At 43.5% G+C, this 17,555-nt stretch overlaps 1 protein-coding gene across 2 annotated transcripts in view; it reads left to right on the top strand.

Moving 5' to 3' along the window:
- PNPLA7 (patatin like phospholipase domain containing 7) overlaps nucleotides 1-17,555 on the top strand; it is a 413,102-nt gene that overhangs the window by 99,046 nt on the left and 296,501 nt on the right. For both annotated transcript variants that reach the window (XM_040324512.1, XM_040324513.1), the window contains 2 exons: nucleotides 6,926-7,091; nucleotides 14,630-14,713. In XM_040324512.1, the coding sequence (XP_040180446.1) occupies nucleotides 6,926-7,091; nucleotides 14,630-14,713 (250 nt within the window). The remainder of the gene's footprint in view (nucleotides 1-6,925; nucleotides 7,092-14,629; nucleotides 14,714-17,555) is intronic.

Genomic DNA, 17,555 nt, shown 5'->3' with positions numbered 1-17,555 from the left:
ACAATCTCATTATGCCCTTTTATGTTTATATACCTTCTATGTTCATCTTTCTCGGTTATAAACGTAATATGGCGGCTGCGTCCGCAAGTGCGTAATGTTGTTGGTATATGTCTACTGCTACAATGCCTGTTATTGCTGTAGTGTGGAAATAAATAAAAACCTTTGGAAAAAAAGAAAAACGCCCAAATACGCTCAATTCGAGCAACAAAAAAGGGTCCAGAACTTGTTTGAGCTTCAGGCGTCAGGCGTTTTGGAGTGAGATGTGAACATCTCCATTGAAAATAATGTATTTTTTCCCCTCTAGCGTTTTGGAGCTTCATGCTTCAGGCGACAAAACGCTCAGGTGTGAATGCAGCCTTAGTCTTACATGGTGTCATGAAAATAATATGGGGTCATTGGTGGCCTTATTTTGAAAAGTTTAATGTCCTGGTTCTCATCCTGATCCACTTGCTTGGAGCAAGTATGCAGATCAGAAGTTCAGAATGACAGCCATGCATTTGATATTTTTGAAAGAAGCAAAATTACAGCTTCTATGCATCCTATAATATAAATCTCTGACCTGTAGTGAACCAACCACATTGTCCCTGAATGATCCTGCCTGTGACAAGAAGTGTGATTTAACACGTTGGTTGTAGAAATAAATGTTGCAGAACAAGACGGTTTTTCTGCCTTATGTGTGTGGCTTTTCTGGCATTCAGTCCCATGCTTGCTCTAAAAATGACATAGCAGCCAATTACAGCTCCACAAATAGATGAGGCATCTGGCCTCAGGTAGCTAAACAATTGATCGAATGGGTCTTATAATTTCAGCTTCCGCACAGCACCTGTATCACAGCTAATAAACACGGGAGACCATTTTTCACACATTTAATATGAAGCATAGTTCTTTGTAGTTTCCATATAAACTGAACCATAAGGTTGTAATTTATGCCTTGTACAGTTGTACAGCAGGTAATTGTTCTATAAACTGTGCTATCTATAGATGGAAAACACTTCTGGTCTTGGAGGCTTGGACTTTTAAAACGCAGAGGTTACGTTTTATTATAGTTGTATTAAACCCTCCGTGTTTTTTTTAACACATTAAGCACAATAAAATAAGCATTTCCCAGTAAACTATTTGATAAAATTCTTACCCCAGCACTTGTAGGTAAACTTTAGGTCCTGCTGGCTCCTGCTCTCTCAGTTCTGCTTCTCTGAATGTCTGGTCTGCACAGGAAAGAGTTGGCAATGCAGTCTTCATCTTAATTAAGCCTGGTACAAACGTACTGAAAATCAGCTGGTGCAGCAGAAACCAACCAGCTGACTTTCAGTACATGTGTTCCGCTGTCTGCTCAACAGAAGCCAGTCTAAAGCCTCATACACACGATCGCACTTCCATCTGACTTTTCCGTGGATTTTTGTTCGAAGGGCGTTGGCCGTGAACTTGTTCTGCATACACACGGCAGGACTTTTTCAGCCAACTTTCACCAAATTGTATGTTTTTTGAGCTATTTACTGCCACCCTGTGGACAACTTCTGCTATTGTTGTCTGATCTTTAGCATTAGTTCTGAGCATGCGTGTTTGTACTTTGGACTTTAGTACACACGATCGGATTGGCCTCCATCGGACATTTGTTGCCGGAAAGTTTGTCTGTTTGCACAGCGAACGTTTGTTCGATGAAAAACACAAAAAGTTTGTCCGATGGAGTGTACACACGGTCGGATTGTCCGATCAAACATGTCCGTCGGACATTTGTTGTCAAACATGGTCAAAAAGTCTGATCATGTGTATGTGCCTTAATGAAGGGATTTTCTTCATATTGGAGAGCTATGGGCAGCACAGTGGTGCAGTGAGTAGCACTTTCGCCTAGCAGCAAAAGGTTCGCTGGTTCGAATCTCAACCACGACACCATCTGCCTGGATGCATGTTCTCCCTGTGTCTGCATGGGTTTCCTCTGGGTTCTCCGGTTTCCTCCCACACTCCAAAGACATGCTGGTAGGTAAATTGGATCTCGTCCAAATTGGCCCAGTATATATGTATTTATGTGTGTATGACCGTGTGTCCCTAGCGTGTCATGATCCTACGGGGTAAAAATTACCGCACCAGCCAAGCAGATACTGGCTGGAAAAAGCGCCCAGAGGCGATTCAGTTCGCATGTGTTGCGCTATACAAGTCATTCATTCATTCATATCCTCTCACTTCCTGTTACAGTGCAACTAAATGCTGTTTATACATACCTTTTCTCCAAAGGTCCTGTCCCTTGCCAGCATCTTCTTCTGTGTTGCTGGATTTCTCAGCCATCTTCATTGGCCAGCACAGGATGTCGTCACTCTTGCGCATGCACAGGAGGCTGTCATTCCTGCACACAGAGGTCGGCCCTGCCGCTATAAGCTTACATGCCAGGGAACGCTGCCAACAGGCAGGCAAGTGTCATTTATTGCAGAAGAGACAGTATGTCTCTTCTGTGCTAAAAAAGAAACCTTCCTGCTTACTTCAAACAGACCTATAGTTTTAATTTAAGTCTACTGGGCATAAAGTGAAATCTCCCTAATAAGACAAAGATGGCGAAGAATAAAAAACAGAACCGACAGCGGTTTTAACCTTCCCCTACTCTATCCAAAAAAAAACAGTTTTGCCTTTTACATATACTTTAAATCTTAACATCAAATTGAAATTTAAAATGGAGCTGAATATAAGTGAAGATTTGCTATGCTATAGGAAATATCTGGAAATGCTAGTTTTAATGCACTAAAATTAAAATTTCCTAAATTCCTGAAAAATAGCAGTGTACTTTCAGGTATGTGGGGGTACCTAGGTGATCTTGTACCTCCTGCCTCATATGCATATATCTGCATTGTGAGATCTAATTCTCTGCTGCCTTTGACTGCTAGTCTCAGAAGATTTGGAGTTGGGATTGGTAATGTCACTACTATGCTGCTCATGGTTTTTATTGCTGGAGGCTCCAGTGTGAGAAAACAAAATCCTGCCACTATTGCTATTCAGAGGAGGGAAGGGCTTTTATAGATGTGAGCCCTAATAGTTGATCGGATTTGAATATCATGTCCTTTAATTTGAAATACCGTATATACTCCAGTATAAGCCGAGTTTTTCAGCACATTTTTTTTTTTGTGCTGAAAATGCCCCTCTCGACTTATATTCGAGTCCCATTTTTGCTTGCGCCTGATCTCCTGGATTTGGGGACCCGGTACCGACCGTAGCTCCCCTGGACCCCAAACTTGGCACACATATAGCCCCACTATACAAGTGTGCACATTTTGTTGTCTGGGGGACCTACGGCCGGGGAGCACCGATTTTTCAAATTCGGGCAACCCTTCCATAGACCCCTGTTAAACGGTAATTTCTCTGGTAACTTTTGGGACCCGGAACTGGCCTGCTGTAGGTCCTCTGGACCCGAAACTTGGTACACATGTAGCCCCAGTTCTCCTCTAGACGTGTGCAAAGTTTGCTGTCTGGAGGACCTACAGATGGTGAGCACAGATTTTTCAAAACCGGGCGCCCCTTCTATATACTCCCATGTTAAACGCAAGTCTAGTCATGGGCACAGTGAGGCATGCAGATGGACACCCTAGGCTTATACTCGAGTCAGTACGTTGTCCCAGGTTTTGTGGTAAAATTAGGTGCCTCGGCTTGTATTCGGGTTGGCTTATACTCGAGTGTATATACTGTAGTTCTTTAGTAATATCTAGTTCTACAGAGGTTTTTTTTTTGTTTTTTTTTATTCCCTTGCCATCCCCCCCCCCCTTTTTTTTTTCATAATTCTCTGACCCATTGGGCTTTATCTTAGGGACTATTGTATTTTACCCCACCTCTGCTAAATTCACAGCAGAGGTGGGGTAATTGTTATTTGTCTTGTTGATGCACACATTAGGTCTAATTGTTAATTCTTTAGGCATGTGTTTATTGCCCTGATGTTTTGCTGCCATTGGGGTAGATTCACAGAGAATTTACGCCGGCGTATCCATAGATACTCCGCGTAAATTCAAATCTGCGCCGGCGTATCGACTTTCTGTATTCAGAAAGCTAGATACGCCGACTTTAGCCTAAGATACGACTGGCATAAGTCTCTTACGCCGTTGTATCTTAGTGTGCATTCTGACGCTGGCCGCATCCGTTGTTGTCGGCGTAGAATTTGCTAATTTCCTAGATACGCCGATTCACAAACGTCCGTACGCCCGGCGTTCGTTTTTTACGTTGTTTGCTTTAAGGCTTTTTCGGCGTAACATTGGGCCTGATTCCCAAAAGAGATACGCAGGCGTAACTGCTGTTCAGTCTGTGCCTAACTTTGGAAACGATCCCCAAAAGGCTTTTTCCAAAGTTAGGCAGAAAATCTGACATGTGCAAGACACTTACACTGTCAGATCTTAGGATGCAGTACCGCATCCGCCGCTGGGGGCATTTCTCATGGAAATGCAGCTTTGAGTATGCAAATGAGGACTTAAGCAGATCCACAACGCTTTTCATCAGCTTTTCAGCACTGTGATTTCTGCGTAAGTTCCCATTTGCTTGCGCAAAACTAGGGCTGGTTTTACAATGTGGAAAGTTAGTCACACCTTGTAAAGGCCCATTCAAGCGACGGCATTTGGTATGCATTCCTGAGGGAGAACTCCACGGCAATTTTTAAATTCAAAACCGGCATGGGTTCCCCCCCCAGGAGCATACCAGGCCCTTAGGTCTGGTATGGGTTGTAAGGAGACCCCCCCTACGCCGAAAAATCGACGTAGGGGGTCCCCCTACAATCCATACCAGACCCGTATCCAAAGCACGCTACCCGGCCGGTCAGAAAGGGAGTGGGGACGAGCGAGCGCCCCTCCTGAGCCGTGCCAGGCCGCATGCCCTCAACATGGGGGGGTTGGGTGCTCTGGGGCAGGGGGGCGCACTGCGGGCCCCCCCACCCCAGAGCACCCTGTCCCCATGTTGATGAGGACAGGACCTCTTCCCGACAACCCTTGCCGTTGGTTGTCGGGGTCTGCGGGCGGGGGCGTATCGGAATCTGGGAGTCCCCTCAAATAAGGGAGCCCCCAGATACCGGCCCCCCACCCTAAGTGAATGGATATGGGGTACATCGTACCCCTACCCATTCACCTGTAGGCAAAAAGTAAAAGTTATTAAACACACAACACAAGGGTTTTTAAAATAATTTATTATTCTGCTCCGGAGGCCCCCCCTGTCTTCTTTATTAGCTCTAATACCAGGGGGGGCTTCTTCTTCCGCTCTCCGGGGGTCTTCTTCCACTCTCCGGGGGGGGGGTTTCTTCTTCCGCTCTCCGGGGGGGCTTCTCCGCTCTCCGGGGGTCTTCTTCTATCTTCGCTGCTCTCCGCTGTTGACTCGGCGAACCCCGGTTCTTCTGCAGCTGTCCGGTGCCTTCTTCTTCAGCGCTGGCTGCCTGCTATCTTCGTGTGTTAGCTCAATTACTAGCAGGCAGCCATCGCGGTCTTCGCGGTCTGCGCCCCCCTGCCCCAGAGCACCCAACCCCCCCATGTTGAGGGCATGCGGCCTGGCACGGCTCAGGAGGGGGGGGCGCTCGCTCGTCCCCACTCCCTTCCTGACCGGCCGGGTAGCGTGCTTTGGATACGGGTCTGGTATGGATTGTAGGGGGACCCCCACGTCGATTTTTCGGCGTGGGGGGGTCTCCTTACAACCCATACCAGACCTAAGGGCCTGGTATGCTCCCGGGGGGGGGGGGAACCCATGCCGGTTTTTTCTTTGAAAATTGGCATGGAGTTCTCCCTCTCAGGAATGCATGCTGAGCGACGCTGTCATTTTTTTTTTATAATTATTTGTTTTCCCGGCGCGTATATTTTTTTTCACTCGTCGCAACTTTAGTGTCCCGTCGCAATCCACAAAGCCGCCCGGCGTCAATTACATTCGCGCGCTGCACGTCGGGAAAATTACGTCACACGCATGCGCAGTACGGCCGGCGCAGGAGCGCGCCTCATTTAAATTTTAAACGCCCCCCGGAGAGGAGGACCGCCTTGCGACGGCGGCACTTAAGTTACACGGCCTGAAATTTCTAGGTAAGTGCTTTGTGGATCAGGCACTTAGGTAGAAATTTTAAGTCAGTGTAACTTAACTGCTGAAAGTTAAGTTAGGCAGCTTTTTTGGGAATCAGGCCCATTGTTCCTGCTTTTAGGAGGCGCTGCCAATGTTAAGTATGGACGTCATTCCCGCTTCGAAATTTTTATTTTTTACGTCGTTTGTGTAAGTCGTTCGCGAATAGGGCTGGACGTAATTTACGTTCACGTCGAAACCAATACGTCGTTGCGCCGTACTTGGAAGCAATGCACACTGGGATAAGTACACGGACGTCAGGTCATCATAAATTTACATAAAACACGCCCCCTTCCACATTTGAATTACGCGCGCTTACGCCGGCCCCTTTTACGCTACGCCGCCGCAACTTACGGAGCGAGTGCTTTGTGAATACAGCACTTGCTCCTGTAAGTTACGGCGGCGTAGCGTAAAGACAATATGCTGCGCCGCCGTATCATTGCGCGCCCCTACCTGAATCTACCCCACTATCTTTGATATATATGTTACTTATTGAAATTGTTATTTTTCTCTATCTTTTTTGTAAAAATAAAATGATTATTAAAAATAAAAATTGCTCTTTATTTTCGGTTTAGTGGTCTTTTTTCTTTTGGCCCAATAATACTTTGTACTGTTGCACGGAGGTATTTACAGCGCATGGTACAAGGCTGATACATTGTAAAGTGTTCTGCGCTTTCTCGCCTCCTTTGCAGTGTAAAAATGTCTTTGCTTTCATTTCTTGTACCTTGTTGGTAATATACAGTACGCTTGCCGGCTTTTGTAAAAGTTCATGGTATTTTTACCAGGTTTAGTCAATAATATTTAGCGCGCTTGCCGGCTTTTGTAAAAGTTCATGGTATTTTTACCAGGTTTAGTCAATAATATTTGTGATCCACAGGAAATCCAGGCAATCCCTTTGCTTTCAGTAGCAAGTCTGACCTCTGGGCCAGGGAGCAGCAAAGCAGTCAGACGGCAAGTGTCTACTATGTCTATGGAAGAAGACCAACCCGATAAGGCAGAAAAACCTTTAGAATCTCAACCAGATCAAGATATGGGGATTCTGGGTAGGTGAAAGCCTGTATCTTCTGTGCAGCTGTCTGAACTGCTGATTAAAGTGTGATTGCTTGTGGAAGTGTGGATGGGGTACAGATTTATAATAAATATGCTTTATAGATAGGTGTTGAGAGATCTGATAACAAGGATCATTCGTTCATTGAGTGGGTTGTCTTTTTATTGTTATTTTTTTGTAAGCTCGTTTGTAGGCACACTCTGTCATTATGTCACAAGATGGAGCCAGAGTGCTTAGTGACAAATTTCCTTTACTGTATTATCAGTTGTACAATGTATACAGGCATGGTAATTTAAAGGGGTTGTAAAGTCTTGTGTTTTTTCACCTTAATGCATCCTTAATGTAACCCCCTCCGGAGAGAGCTTCCCAAAGGGGGGTTAGCTATTGTGGGGAGGAGCCGCGAGAGCCGCCGTGGGACCCCAGAAGAGGACAATCAGGGCCACTCTGTGCAAAACTAACTGAACAGTGGAGGTACGTATGACATGTTTGTTCTTTAAAAAAAAACCTGAACCTTTAGTACCACTTTAAGCAGAACTAAACTCTCTCAATCAACATTAAAGTGATTGTAAACGATCACCTTTTAAAACAACCCATTCAGTTTAAAATAGAAATGGAAGGCAAAACGTTTTTGTATCGATATAAAAAACATTAGAAATACATTTTTATTTCTCTTTTTTTTTTAATAAGTGATCACATCCCCTCTGTTCTCAGCTGCATAAGAGCTGAGGGAGGAGAAGCAGCAGCACACTGAGCCTTCCATTGAATGGCTGTGCAGCGGGGGCGTGTCAGGACAAGTCTGATCATTGGAGGAGAGTACACAAAGTTCACAGAAAAGCTAGAGAACCGACTGTGGTGTGCTCTCTCATACTTAGTGTGGTCAGTTTTTAATAGGATAGCAGAGGGACTACCGTGTTTCCCCGAAAATAAGACCTACCCCAAAAATAAGACCTAGCGTTATTTTCCAGGAGGGCTGCAATATAAGCCCTACCCTGAAAATAAGCCCTAGTTAAAATGTTTGTAACATCCTATAATCCACTCTATTACAGTAGTATATAATGTACAATGTGTGTGTTTCTGTAATATAATTGCGGGGAAGAGGGCTCCGGCAGGTCACAGAAGCGCAGAGCTGCACTATAACGAAGGTATTGGGCACAATTATATTACAGAAACACACACATTATACATTATATACTACTGTAATAGAGTGGATTAAAGGGTTTTACAAGCATTTTAACTCCGTTTACACTGGGGATTCCTGTCAGGCAGGGAGAGAGAGGGGGGGGAAAGACAGCACATTACATGGTAAGACCTACCCCGAAAATAAGCCCTACTGTGTCTTTTGTTGCCAAAATTAATATAAGACCCAGGCTTATTTTCGGGGGAAACACGGTAGCAGAAATGCCAAGGATTTCATATAAAGGAAGCAATATAAAGGAAGCAATACAAAGAAAAGGAGACTTTCTCATACAAGTACATGGTACAACAAGCGCATATCAGGAATATAGCGAGTTGGGGTAAAATGCTTTACTATTTTTAATCCGTATGCTGTTTTGCATTAGTAAATATATAGGAAAGTATATAATATTTACCTTTTTTTTATTTATTTTTATTTCTTCAGTTGCTTTTTGGTTTCTGGCCTAGGCAAAAATGATGTCATACATTCCAGATGCCTTCATGGGCATTTTTTCCTCTTTATCTGGAGGAGGGGAGGGGGATTCTCAGCTTTACACACCCTCCTGTCTGCACGCCTGGCCTAAGAGCAGATGGATTCCAGGAAGTAAATGCTACATGAATCTTCTGCCCTTACTCAAGATGGCCATGGCCAGAAATGCTAGAGGGGGTGTTTACCAAAGTGATTTCTCAGCAAAATAAAGCATTTTTTTTTTATGTTCTTTTATGGTGAATGGTTAAGATGAAGCACTGTAACATTTTTTGGCCATGCCTTTGGTGATAAGACTTCTAGCAGTGTTTAAACCCAAGAGCATATATTTATTTCACTTGGTGTTCCAGCCAGTAAGTTTTCAACAGTACAAGCTGTCCTGCAGGTGTAGCTGTTAAAGGGTTGAGACAAACTGTTTACCAGTAACAGGGGTACTTACAATGATTGGCTTTTAGGCCCCTTTCACACTGGGGCGTTTTTTAGGCACTTTTGAGCAAAAATTAGCGCCTGAAAAACGCCTCCCCTGCAGCCCCACTGTGAAAGTCCAAGTGCTTTCACACTGGGGCGGTGCGCTTTCAGAACATTAGAAGAAGTCTTGCAAGCAGCATTTTTGGGCAGTGCGGGAGCGGTGTATACACCGCCCCTGCCATTGGAATCAATGGGCACCACAGCCGAAGCGCCTGCAAAGTGCTTCGGCAGCGGCAATTTGCGGGTGCTTTTAACCCTTTATACAGCCGCTAGCGGGGTAATTCAAATCTGATGCAGCCACCACATCCAATGATTGCTAAGCTGCACTATATTACATTACCTTGCTTTTTGGTTTAATACCACTTTAATGAACACAAAGCTGCATTCATTTTTGTATTTTACATTTGCCTGCTGATGACAAGAGTATACAAATTGACATGGTGATTGGCTGATCTGGGCAGGAAGTCAAGTGAGGGAAAGATGGCCCTTACTTGGCTCTATGCCCTTAGGGTAGCAGAGCGACCTTCGACATCAATTACGGTTTTTGGCCATAAACTTTTTTTATTTTTTTTCCTAAAGTTACAATTATTTTATTTTCTTGCTTTTAAATGTAAATTGGAGATCTGTGGACTTTTTGATAAAGAGGACCTGTCATGCTGATTTCTATTACGAGTGTTTACATTCCTTGTAATTTGACAGTATAAAGATAAAATTTTTAATAAAGAAAGCACCCAATCCCTCTGTGCTCGCACGTAAACGCAATAATTCTAGCGCTAGACCTCCTCTGTAACTCCAAAAAAGGTAACCTGTAAATTTTTTTTAAAACTTCACCTATTGAGATTAAGCTCCGTAGTTTTGTTGCCATTACACAAGCATGCTCAGTTTTAAAGCATGACATGTTGGGTATCCATTTACTCCATGTAACATCATCTTATATACATTATACAAAAAACTTTTTTTTTATTTTTTAAATTTATTAAAGTGTATTTTTTCCCCCAAAAAATTGCATTTGAAAGACCGTTGTGCAAATACTGTGTGACATAAAATATGTAATACGACCTCCATTTTATTCTCTAGGGTCTCTGTAAAAAAATGATTTATTTATCACAGTGTGTGTGTGTGTGTGTGTGTGTGTGTGTGTGTGTGTGTGTACGACAAACCCCGGGCACCAGAATTGGCGACCTGGGTACCCTGTCTCCGTGCGCAACCCCCCCCCCTCCTCGCGATCTCGTCGGGCCACGCCGGCTGGTAATTGAGGCAGCAGCTTTGCGGCCTTTTGCAGTCCTATGGTTCCTTCTGGAATCTGGCTTGTGGTGGCCGTTGGTATAACAAGACAACCAGCAATGCTAATGGAGCTTCCCTGCCTGTTTCCATCTCCTTCCCTTTACTTAGAAGTAAGAACCCCCAAACATTCTATACATTTTTTATTCTAACACCCTAGAGAATAAAATGGCGGTCATTGCAATACTTTCTGTCACACTGTATTTGCACAGCGGTCTTACAAGCGCACTTTTTTGGGAAAAAATACACTTTTTTTTAATAAAAAAATAAGACATCAGTAAAGTTAGCCCAATTTATTTTATATTGTGTAAGATAATGTTACGCAGAGTAAATTGATACCCAACATGTCACGCTTCAAAATTGCGTCCGCTCATGGAATGGCGACAAACTTTTACCCTTTAAAATCTCCATAGGCGACGTTTAAAAAATTGTACAGGTTGCATGTTTTCAGTTACAGAGGAGGTCTAGGGCTAGAATTATTGCTCTCGCTCTAACAATCACGGCGATACCCCTCACATGTGTGGTTTGAACACCGCTTTCATATGCGGGTGCTACTCACGTATGCGTTCGCTTCTGCACGCGAGCTTGGCTCCTAACTTTTTTAGCTGGCTCCTAGATTCCAAGCACATTTGTCAAGTCCTGTATATGTATGTGTGTGTGTGTGTGTTTTTAAAATGGTAGTAAAGCCCGCTTAGTGATTTTTACCTACAGGTAGGTCTATAATCAGGCTTACCTGTGGGTAAAATGAATATCTCCTTAACGTGCACCATTTAGGAGATATTCACCCTGGATGCAGCCAGTTATGTCACCGGCATTTGTGCTCTGAAGGTCCGGCATACCTTGCCAGACCTTCAGAGCTTTTTGCCGGAACCAAGGGCATCAGCCAATCATATAGCCTGAGCGCGTGAACCAGAAAGAAGAACTGGGGAAGATGTCAGCCCTCTCAGTGGTGAGAGCGCTCGGCTGGAAGGCTTGATTTCAAGGTAATTATTTCATAATGTGCTAGTATGCGATGCATATTTGCATATTATGCAATTGCCTTAAAGGTGTGTTTTTTTTTTTTGTTTTTTTTTAAGTGGTTAAAGGATGCAGAGGACCTCTTTAAACATGTATGTTTTGCATCCGTCTTCCAGACACTTTAAGAAGAAAGTAACAAGGGGGCCAGGAACGTGGTAGTTCCAGGGAGGACAGAAGGCCACCATTTTCAGTGAAAGATTTACTCATCTGTCACGCCTAGACTTGGATACACATCTGTATCTGTCAGGTCTTTAAAAAGAAGATGGAATGTTTTGTAGCTTTTTTAAGCATGGCGAGAACAGCTGTTGTGACAATGACAGCAACAACATGCGATGAGAGATATTTATATGTTTCCGCAGTAAATGGGTATCACAGCTATATCAAACGTGATTGTGTAGCGTGCAGCAGGTTTGCAGGAGGTGATAATGTGAAAGATTAGGTGTTACTGAATGGCGCTGGATCTGTGTTCATTGTTATTGCTGCGTTCTCTGCGTGTATGTGTGCGCCTGAAAGAGTGGTTGTGTATAACCTAGTATAGAAATATAAAAACACCACATGTATATTGTAACTCTTTAGGAAAGAGGAATACATGCTGTTTTGTGTATGTTTTTTTAAATACCAAAAAAACTGAATTATTTTAAAGTGTCACTAAACCCACATCATAAAAAAAAACTTCAATAAATGTTGCATCACATACTGTATATATACTCACACGTTAACTATGAGATTAATTTTCCGTCGTCTGCAAAAAAAAATGGTTTATCCTGCTGCTCTCTCCTCCACCTTCTGTTCTTGTCCCTAGTTCAGCTAGGTATTTTGCAGCTGTGGTGGCAGTTTTGCACAGTTTTGCTCCGTTTTCAGTGAGTTTCTATGCTGAGCATTTCCTCTCTGACATCTGAGCAGCCCATGTGATTATAGAGTCACATACGTGGGCATATACACAGTAGTTAATGACAGCCCACTCCTTCCCTCCTTCTCCATGCCCACTAACCACCTAAACACAGTAGGGGTAGGATATTGGATGTAGATTAATAGAGGCTTCACCTCCCTCTTATTCTAATACACAGGCTGGAGGGTTGTGTACACAGCCTGTGACTAGCAGAAATCCACCCACACCATGTTACTGCAAAAATAATAATAACAATTGTCATACAAATATATATTTGTATGACAATTTATTGATATCAATTTTTTTTATTTTTACTTTGTATTCCAAAGTCAGTTTTTTTTTTTTTTTAAACATGTAAACGGCAGCAGAGGACTAGAAGCTCCTCCTGCTTATGTTTCCCTGTAGACAGGCTGGGAAAATCTGGGTCATGTGACAGCTGTATATCAATTAGGAAAAAAGTACTTGGATGTTTTACCATCTTCCACATACAGCAATAGAAGGGGCAGTGTAAATTAAACAGTGTGTGTTTAGTATCAAGGACAGGACAAACGATTGTTAGACCATACATGCAGGCTACCTTCAGGTGATTAGACACTGGCAAAAAAATTTGCTAAGGTCACCTCTAATGTAAACATATAGAGCGAATTTACACTACACTGGGTGGCAAATCGCAGAGCAGCCGGAGCAATCACCTCTCCGGCCGCTCTGCATTTCCAGCTGTGCTACGGTGCTGTGTGCGATTCTGCATTTTAACGCAGTGCTAGGCTGCGTTGCAGTGTGAATGTGAACCATTGTTTCCTGCGTGTCCCATCGGTAACTGACGTTTTATTATGCTGTAAACTGTCTGCCACCGCACATAGTGTGAATTGGTCCATAAACTCACCCGCTCTGTAAGACTCCAGATCTTTTAAAATGTCCTTCAATGAAGGATGCTATAAAAGCAGTTTTATTTTTATTTTTTATCCTTCGTTTTTTTTGTGGGTGTATTCACTGTTCTGTTTGCTATGCCGTTGCCCACCCTTCAGTTTATTGCTTTGGGGCATCCCATGGTCTGTGGAAATAAGCCCTGTGTTCTATACTATGCAAATAAGATAATAGGAATTTTGACTTGCCTGTCAATTTCTTATTTTTGGTTACAGTACAGGACATCGGTACCTCTGCTCTATTTTGTGTGTTCGCTCTTTTATTGCTTGCATAAACAATGGAGTCTTACGGAGTGTTTGGGGCTATAAAAGTGTGCATTGGGTACTGTGAATTAGGTACTGCCCTAGTCCAATCATTTGAAGGTAGCTTGCATGTAACCCATGGTCTATAAATACAAGCCCTGTCTCTTGTCCTGTACTCCACATTAATGAATTTACAGGTAAGCCAAAATCCCTGGCATTGTGTTTTGCACTAAGAGGCTGCCTTTTAGCCACTCTGCCATAAAGCCCAGAACGGTGAAAGGCTGCAGTGATGGAATTTTTGTCCCATCTCCACACAGGATACTTGGAGCTCAGAGTGACCATCAGGTTCTTGGTCACCTCTCTAAAGCTCTTCTCCCTCAATTGCCTAATTTGGCTGGGCGACCAGCTCTTGAAAGAGTCCAGGTTGTGCCATTCTTCTTCCATTTGAGAATTATGGGGGTCACTGTGCTCTTGGGAACCTTCAGTGCAGCAGAAATGTTTTTGTACCCTTCCCCAGATTTCTGCCTCGTAATAATCCTGTCTCTGAGCTATGCAGGCAGTTCACTTGACCTTCTGGCTTTTGCTGTGATACAGTATGGATTGTCAGCTGTGAGGCCTTTTTATAGAGAGGTTTGCCTTTCCAAATCATATCCAATCACTTTAATTTACCACAGGGGGATTCCAATCAAGGTGTAGAAACATCTCTGCAATGATCAAGAGAAAGGAGAGGCACCTGCGCTAAATGTCTAGTGTTGTTGCAAAGGGGCTGAATACTTTGTCCAATGTGATACTTTTGTTTTTTCCCTTTTTTTTTTTTTTTTTTTTTTTTTTTTTAATAAATTCAGACATGTCTAAAATTCGGTTTTAACTTTGCCTTTATGGGGTGCTGAGTGTAGATAAATGAGAAAAGCATGAATTTAAACAACTATAGTATCAGGCTGCAACATAACAAAACTTAAAGTGAAGGGGGTCTGAATACGGTATGAATGCAATGTATATATTCTTTATTCATTTCTCAAATCTAACCTGATCTTGTATTTTTCTACATTTAGACCCCAGTAAATTCTCAGCCTGTGATGGCTCCAGTACTGGTCATCGGAGAAGTCGATCATCTTCAAGTCTAGCTGAAATCCCAGGTAAGAAAAGTTGCTGAAAATGTAAAGAGATGGGCTTACACAGTGCATATTGGCGTTAGTTGCTGTTTTTATAATTAACCACTTCCATAACGGGCCTGTTCTGGCACTCCTCTCCTACATGTAAAAATCATAATTTTGTTTTGCTCGAAAATTACTTTGAACCCCCAAACTGCGGCTTCGGGCGTCCGTCTTCGGTGGGTCGGGTGTCCTCTTCGGCGGGTCCGGCGTCCTCTTCGTTGGGTCCGGCGTCCTCGCATCCTCCCTGCTCGTTTCCTGCCACGAGTACTATTGAATACTGCGCCGGTATATACCGAGCGCGGTACGCTCGTGAATCTTTGGACAGGCTCGGCAACTGTCGCACTGACGTCCTGTACGTACAGGACGTCAGTGCGAGAGGCGCCGAGACTGCCCGAAGATTCACAAGTGTACTGCGCTCGGTATATGCCGGCGCAGTATTCAAAACTCGTGGTGGGAAAGCGGGTATCGGCGTATATCGCGCACCCACGATTTTGCCCTGATTTTCAGGGCAAAATAGTGCGCGGTATACGCCGATAAATACGATATATATATATATATATATATATATATATATATATATATATATATATATATATATATATATATATATATATATATATATATATATATATATATATATATATATATATATATATATATATAGCAGGCACCATAGGGAATAAAATGGCGGTCATTGAAACTTTTTATTTTGCACGGTATTTGCGCAATAATTTTTCAAACGCCTTTTTTGGGGGAAAAAACTGTTTCATGAATTAAAAAATAACAAAACGATAAAGTTAGCCCAATTTTTTGTATAATGTAAAAAAATTGTTACGCCAAGTAAATAGATACCCAACATGTCACACTTTGGAATGGCGCCAAACTTCGGTATTAAAAATATCCATAGGCGATGCTTTAATTTTTTTTTACAGGTTACCAGTTTAGAGTTACAGAGGAGGTCTAGTGCTAGAATTGTTGCTCGCACTCTAACGCACGCGGCGATACCTCACATGTGTGGTTTGAACGGCGTTTACATATGTGGGCGGGACATGCGTGTGTGTTCGCTTCTGAGCGCGAGCTACCGGGAACAGGGGCGTTTTTTAAATATTTTTTCTTTTTACTTGGACCCCTTTCACACTGAGGAGTTTTTCATGCGTTTTAGCGCTGAAAATAGCGCCTAAATACCACCTGAAAAACTCCTGCCCTGCAGTCTCAGAGTGAAAGCCTGAAGGCTTTCACAGTGGAGCGGTGCGCTAGCAGGACTGCTCCAAAAGTCCTGCTAGCAGCATCTTTGGAGTGGTGTGTTTACTGCTCCTTCCCATTGAGAGCAATGGGAAACCGCGGTAATACCGCCGGCAGAGGCGCATTGCGGGCGGTATTAACCCTTTTTCGGCCACTATACCGCAGCAATTCCGACAGTAAAAATAGCGCCGCTATACCGTCAGCGCACCTCCCGCCCCAGTGTGAAAGGGGCCTTAATGGTGTTTTTTTTTTTTTTTTTTTTACATTTACATTTTTTTGATCCCTTTTATTCCTACTACAAGGAATGTAAACATCTCTTGTAATAGGAATCTATCGTGACAGGTGCTCTCTATGGAGAGATGCGAGGTCATTAAGACCCCACATCTCTCCTCCAGACTAGAAAGCATGAGCGTGAGAAAAAAAATTCACTGATGCTGACAGCCGCGTGTGACGTCATAACCTCGCGCCCCGGCCTCAGGCGGTCATAGAGATGACTGGAAATCTCTATGGTCGTCATCTGGCACTGGCCGAATACCCCCACATATACGACGGTAAATCGCCGCTAAAAACAGCGACGCTTTACCGCCGACGTCCCAGCGTGAAAGGGGCCTTAGACCCATTTCACACTGGGTCATCTTGCAGGCGCTATTGCGCTAAAAATAGCGCCTGCAAACCGACCTGAAACAGCCGCTGCTGTTTCTCCAGTGTGAAAACCTTGAGGGCTTTTACACTGGAGCAGGGCACTAGCAGGACGGTAAAAAAAGTTCTTATAGCCGCATCTTTGGAGCGGTGTGTATACCGCTCCAGCCCATTGAAATCAATGGGACACCGCGGCTATACCGCCAGCAAAGCGCCTCTGCAGAGGCGCTTTACGGTGGTTTTAACCCTTTCTTGGCCACTAGAGGGCGGTAAAACTACCCCACTAGCGACTGAATAGCGCTGCAAAATTGCCGGTAAAGCGCCGCTAAAAATAGCGGTGCTTTACCGCCGACGCCTCTCCCTCTCCAGTCTGGAAGAAGCCTTATTCTGAAGGAATCCCTGTGTGTTTCTCTCTGCCCCTGTCAGAGTGGGTCTAATGGGAGGGGTTTCATAATTAACTGTCTGGTGTGGAGCTACACAACACTATTAAGGAAATCTGCTGGCCTGCATCCCTTTAGATGGGTTCCTATTGAAAGTATTTCTTCAAAAATGAAATGGATGCCTGAAATCTGACTTATATCTTAGGCAGACTTCTGGGAAAATTGGGGAACCAATCACACAAGCAGGAAATTATGCTTCTGGGGATTGGTCAGTAGACGTTCTGTGTACAGAAAACTCCAGGTAGCCATATTGCAATGTGTTCTCAGAAAATTACATTGGCTGCCGATTGAAAAGGAAAGGTCATTTTTAATAACATTCAATAACAAAATGATTAGTGTCGCAATTATATGCTCTATATTTTTTCTTTGCTATTTTTTCCCCCACAAAAGTGGAGTTACCCTTTAAGATGCTGAGACACTTATCAGGTTTTCTCACACTTCCCTTTATCCGATGATGGTTCTTTCTGCAGATTTGTTCATCCCACATGTGAAGCATATGCTTC

The sequence above is a fragment of the Rana temporaria genome, chromosome 9 (genome assembly GCF_905171775.1).
Source record: "Rana temporaria chromosome 9, aRanTem1.1, whole genome shotgun sequence".
NCBI lineage: Eukaryota > Metazoa > Chordata > Amphibia > Anura > Ranidae > Rana > Rana temporaria.
The sequence above is the reverse complement of the archived record's forward strand: the minus strand, read 5'-3'. Positions and strand labels throughout refer to the sequence as shown.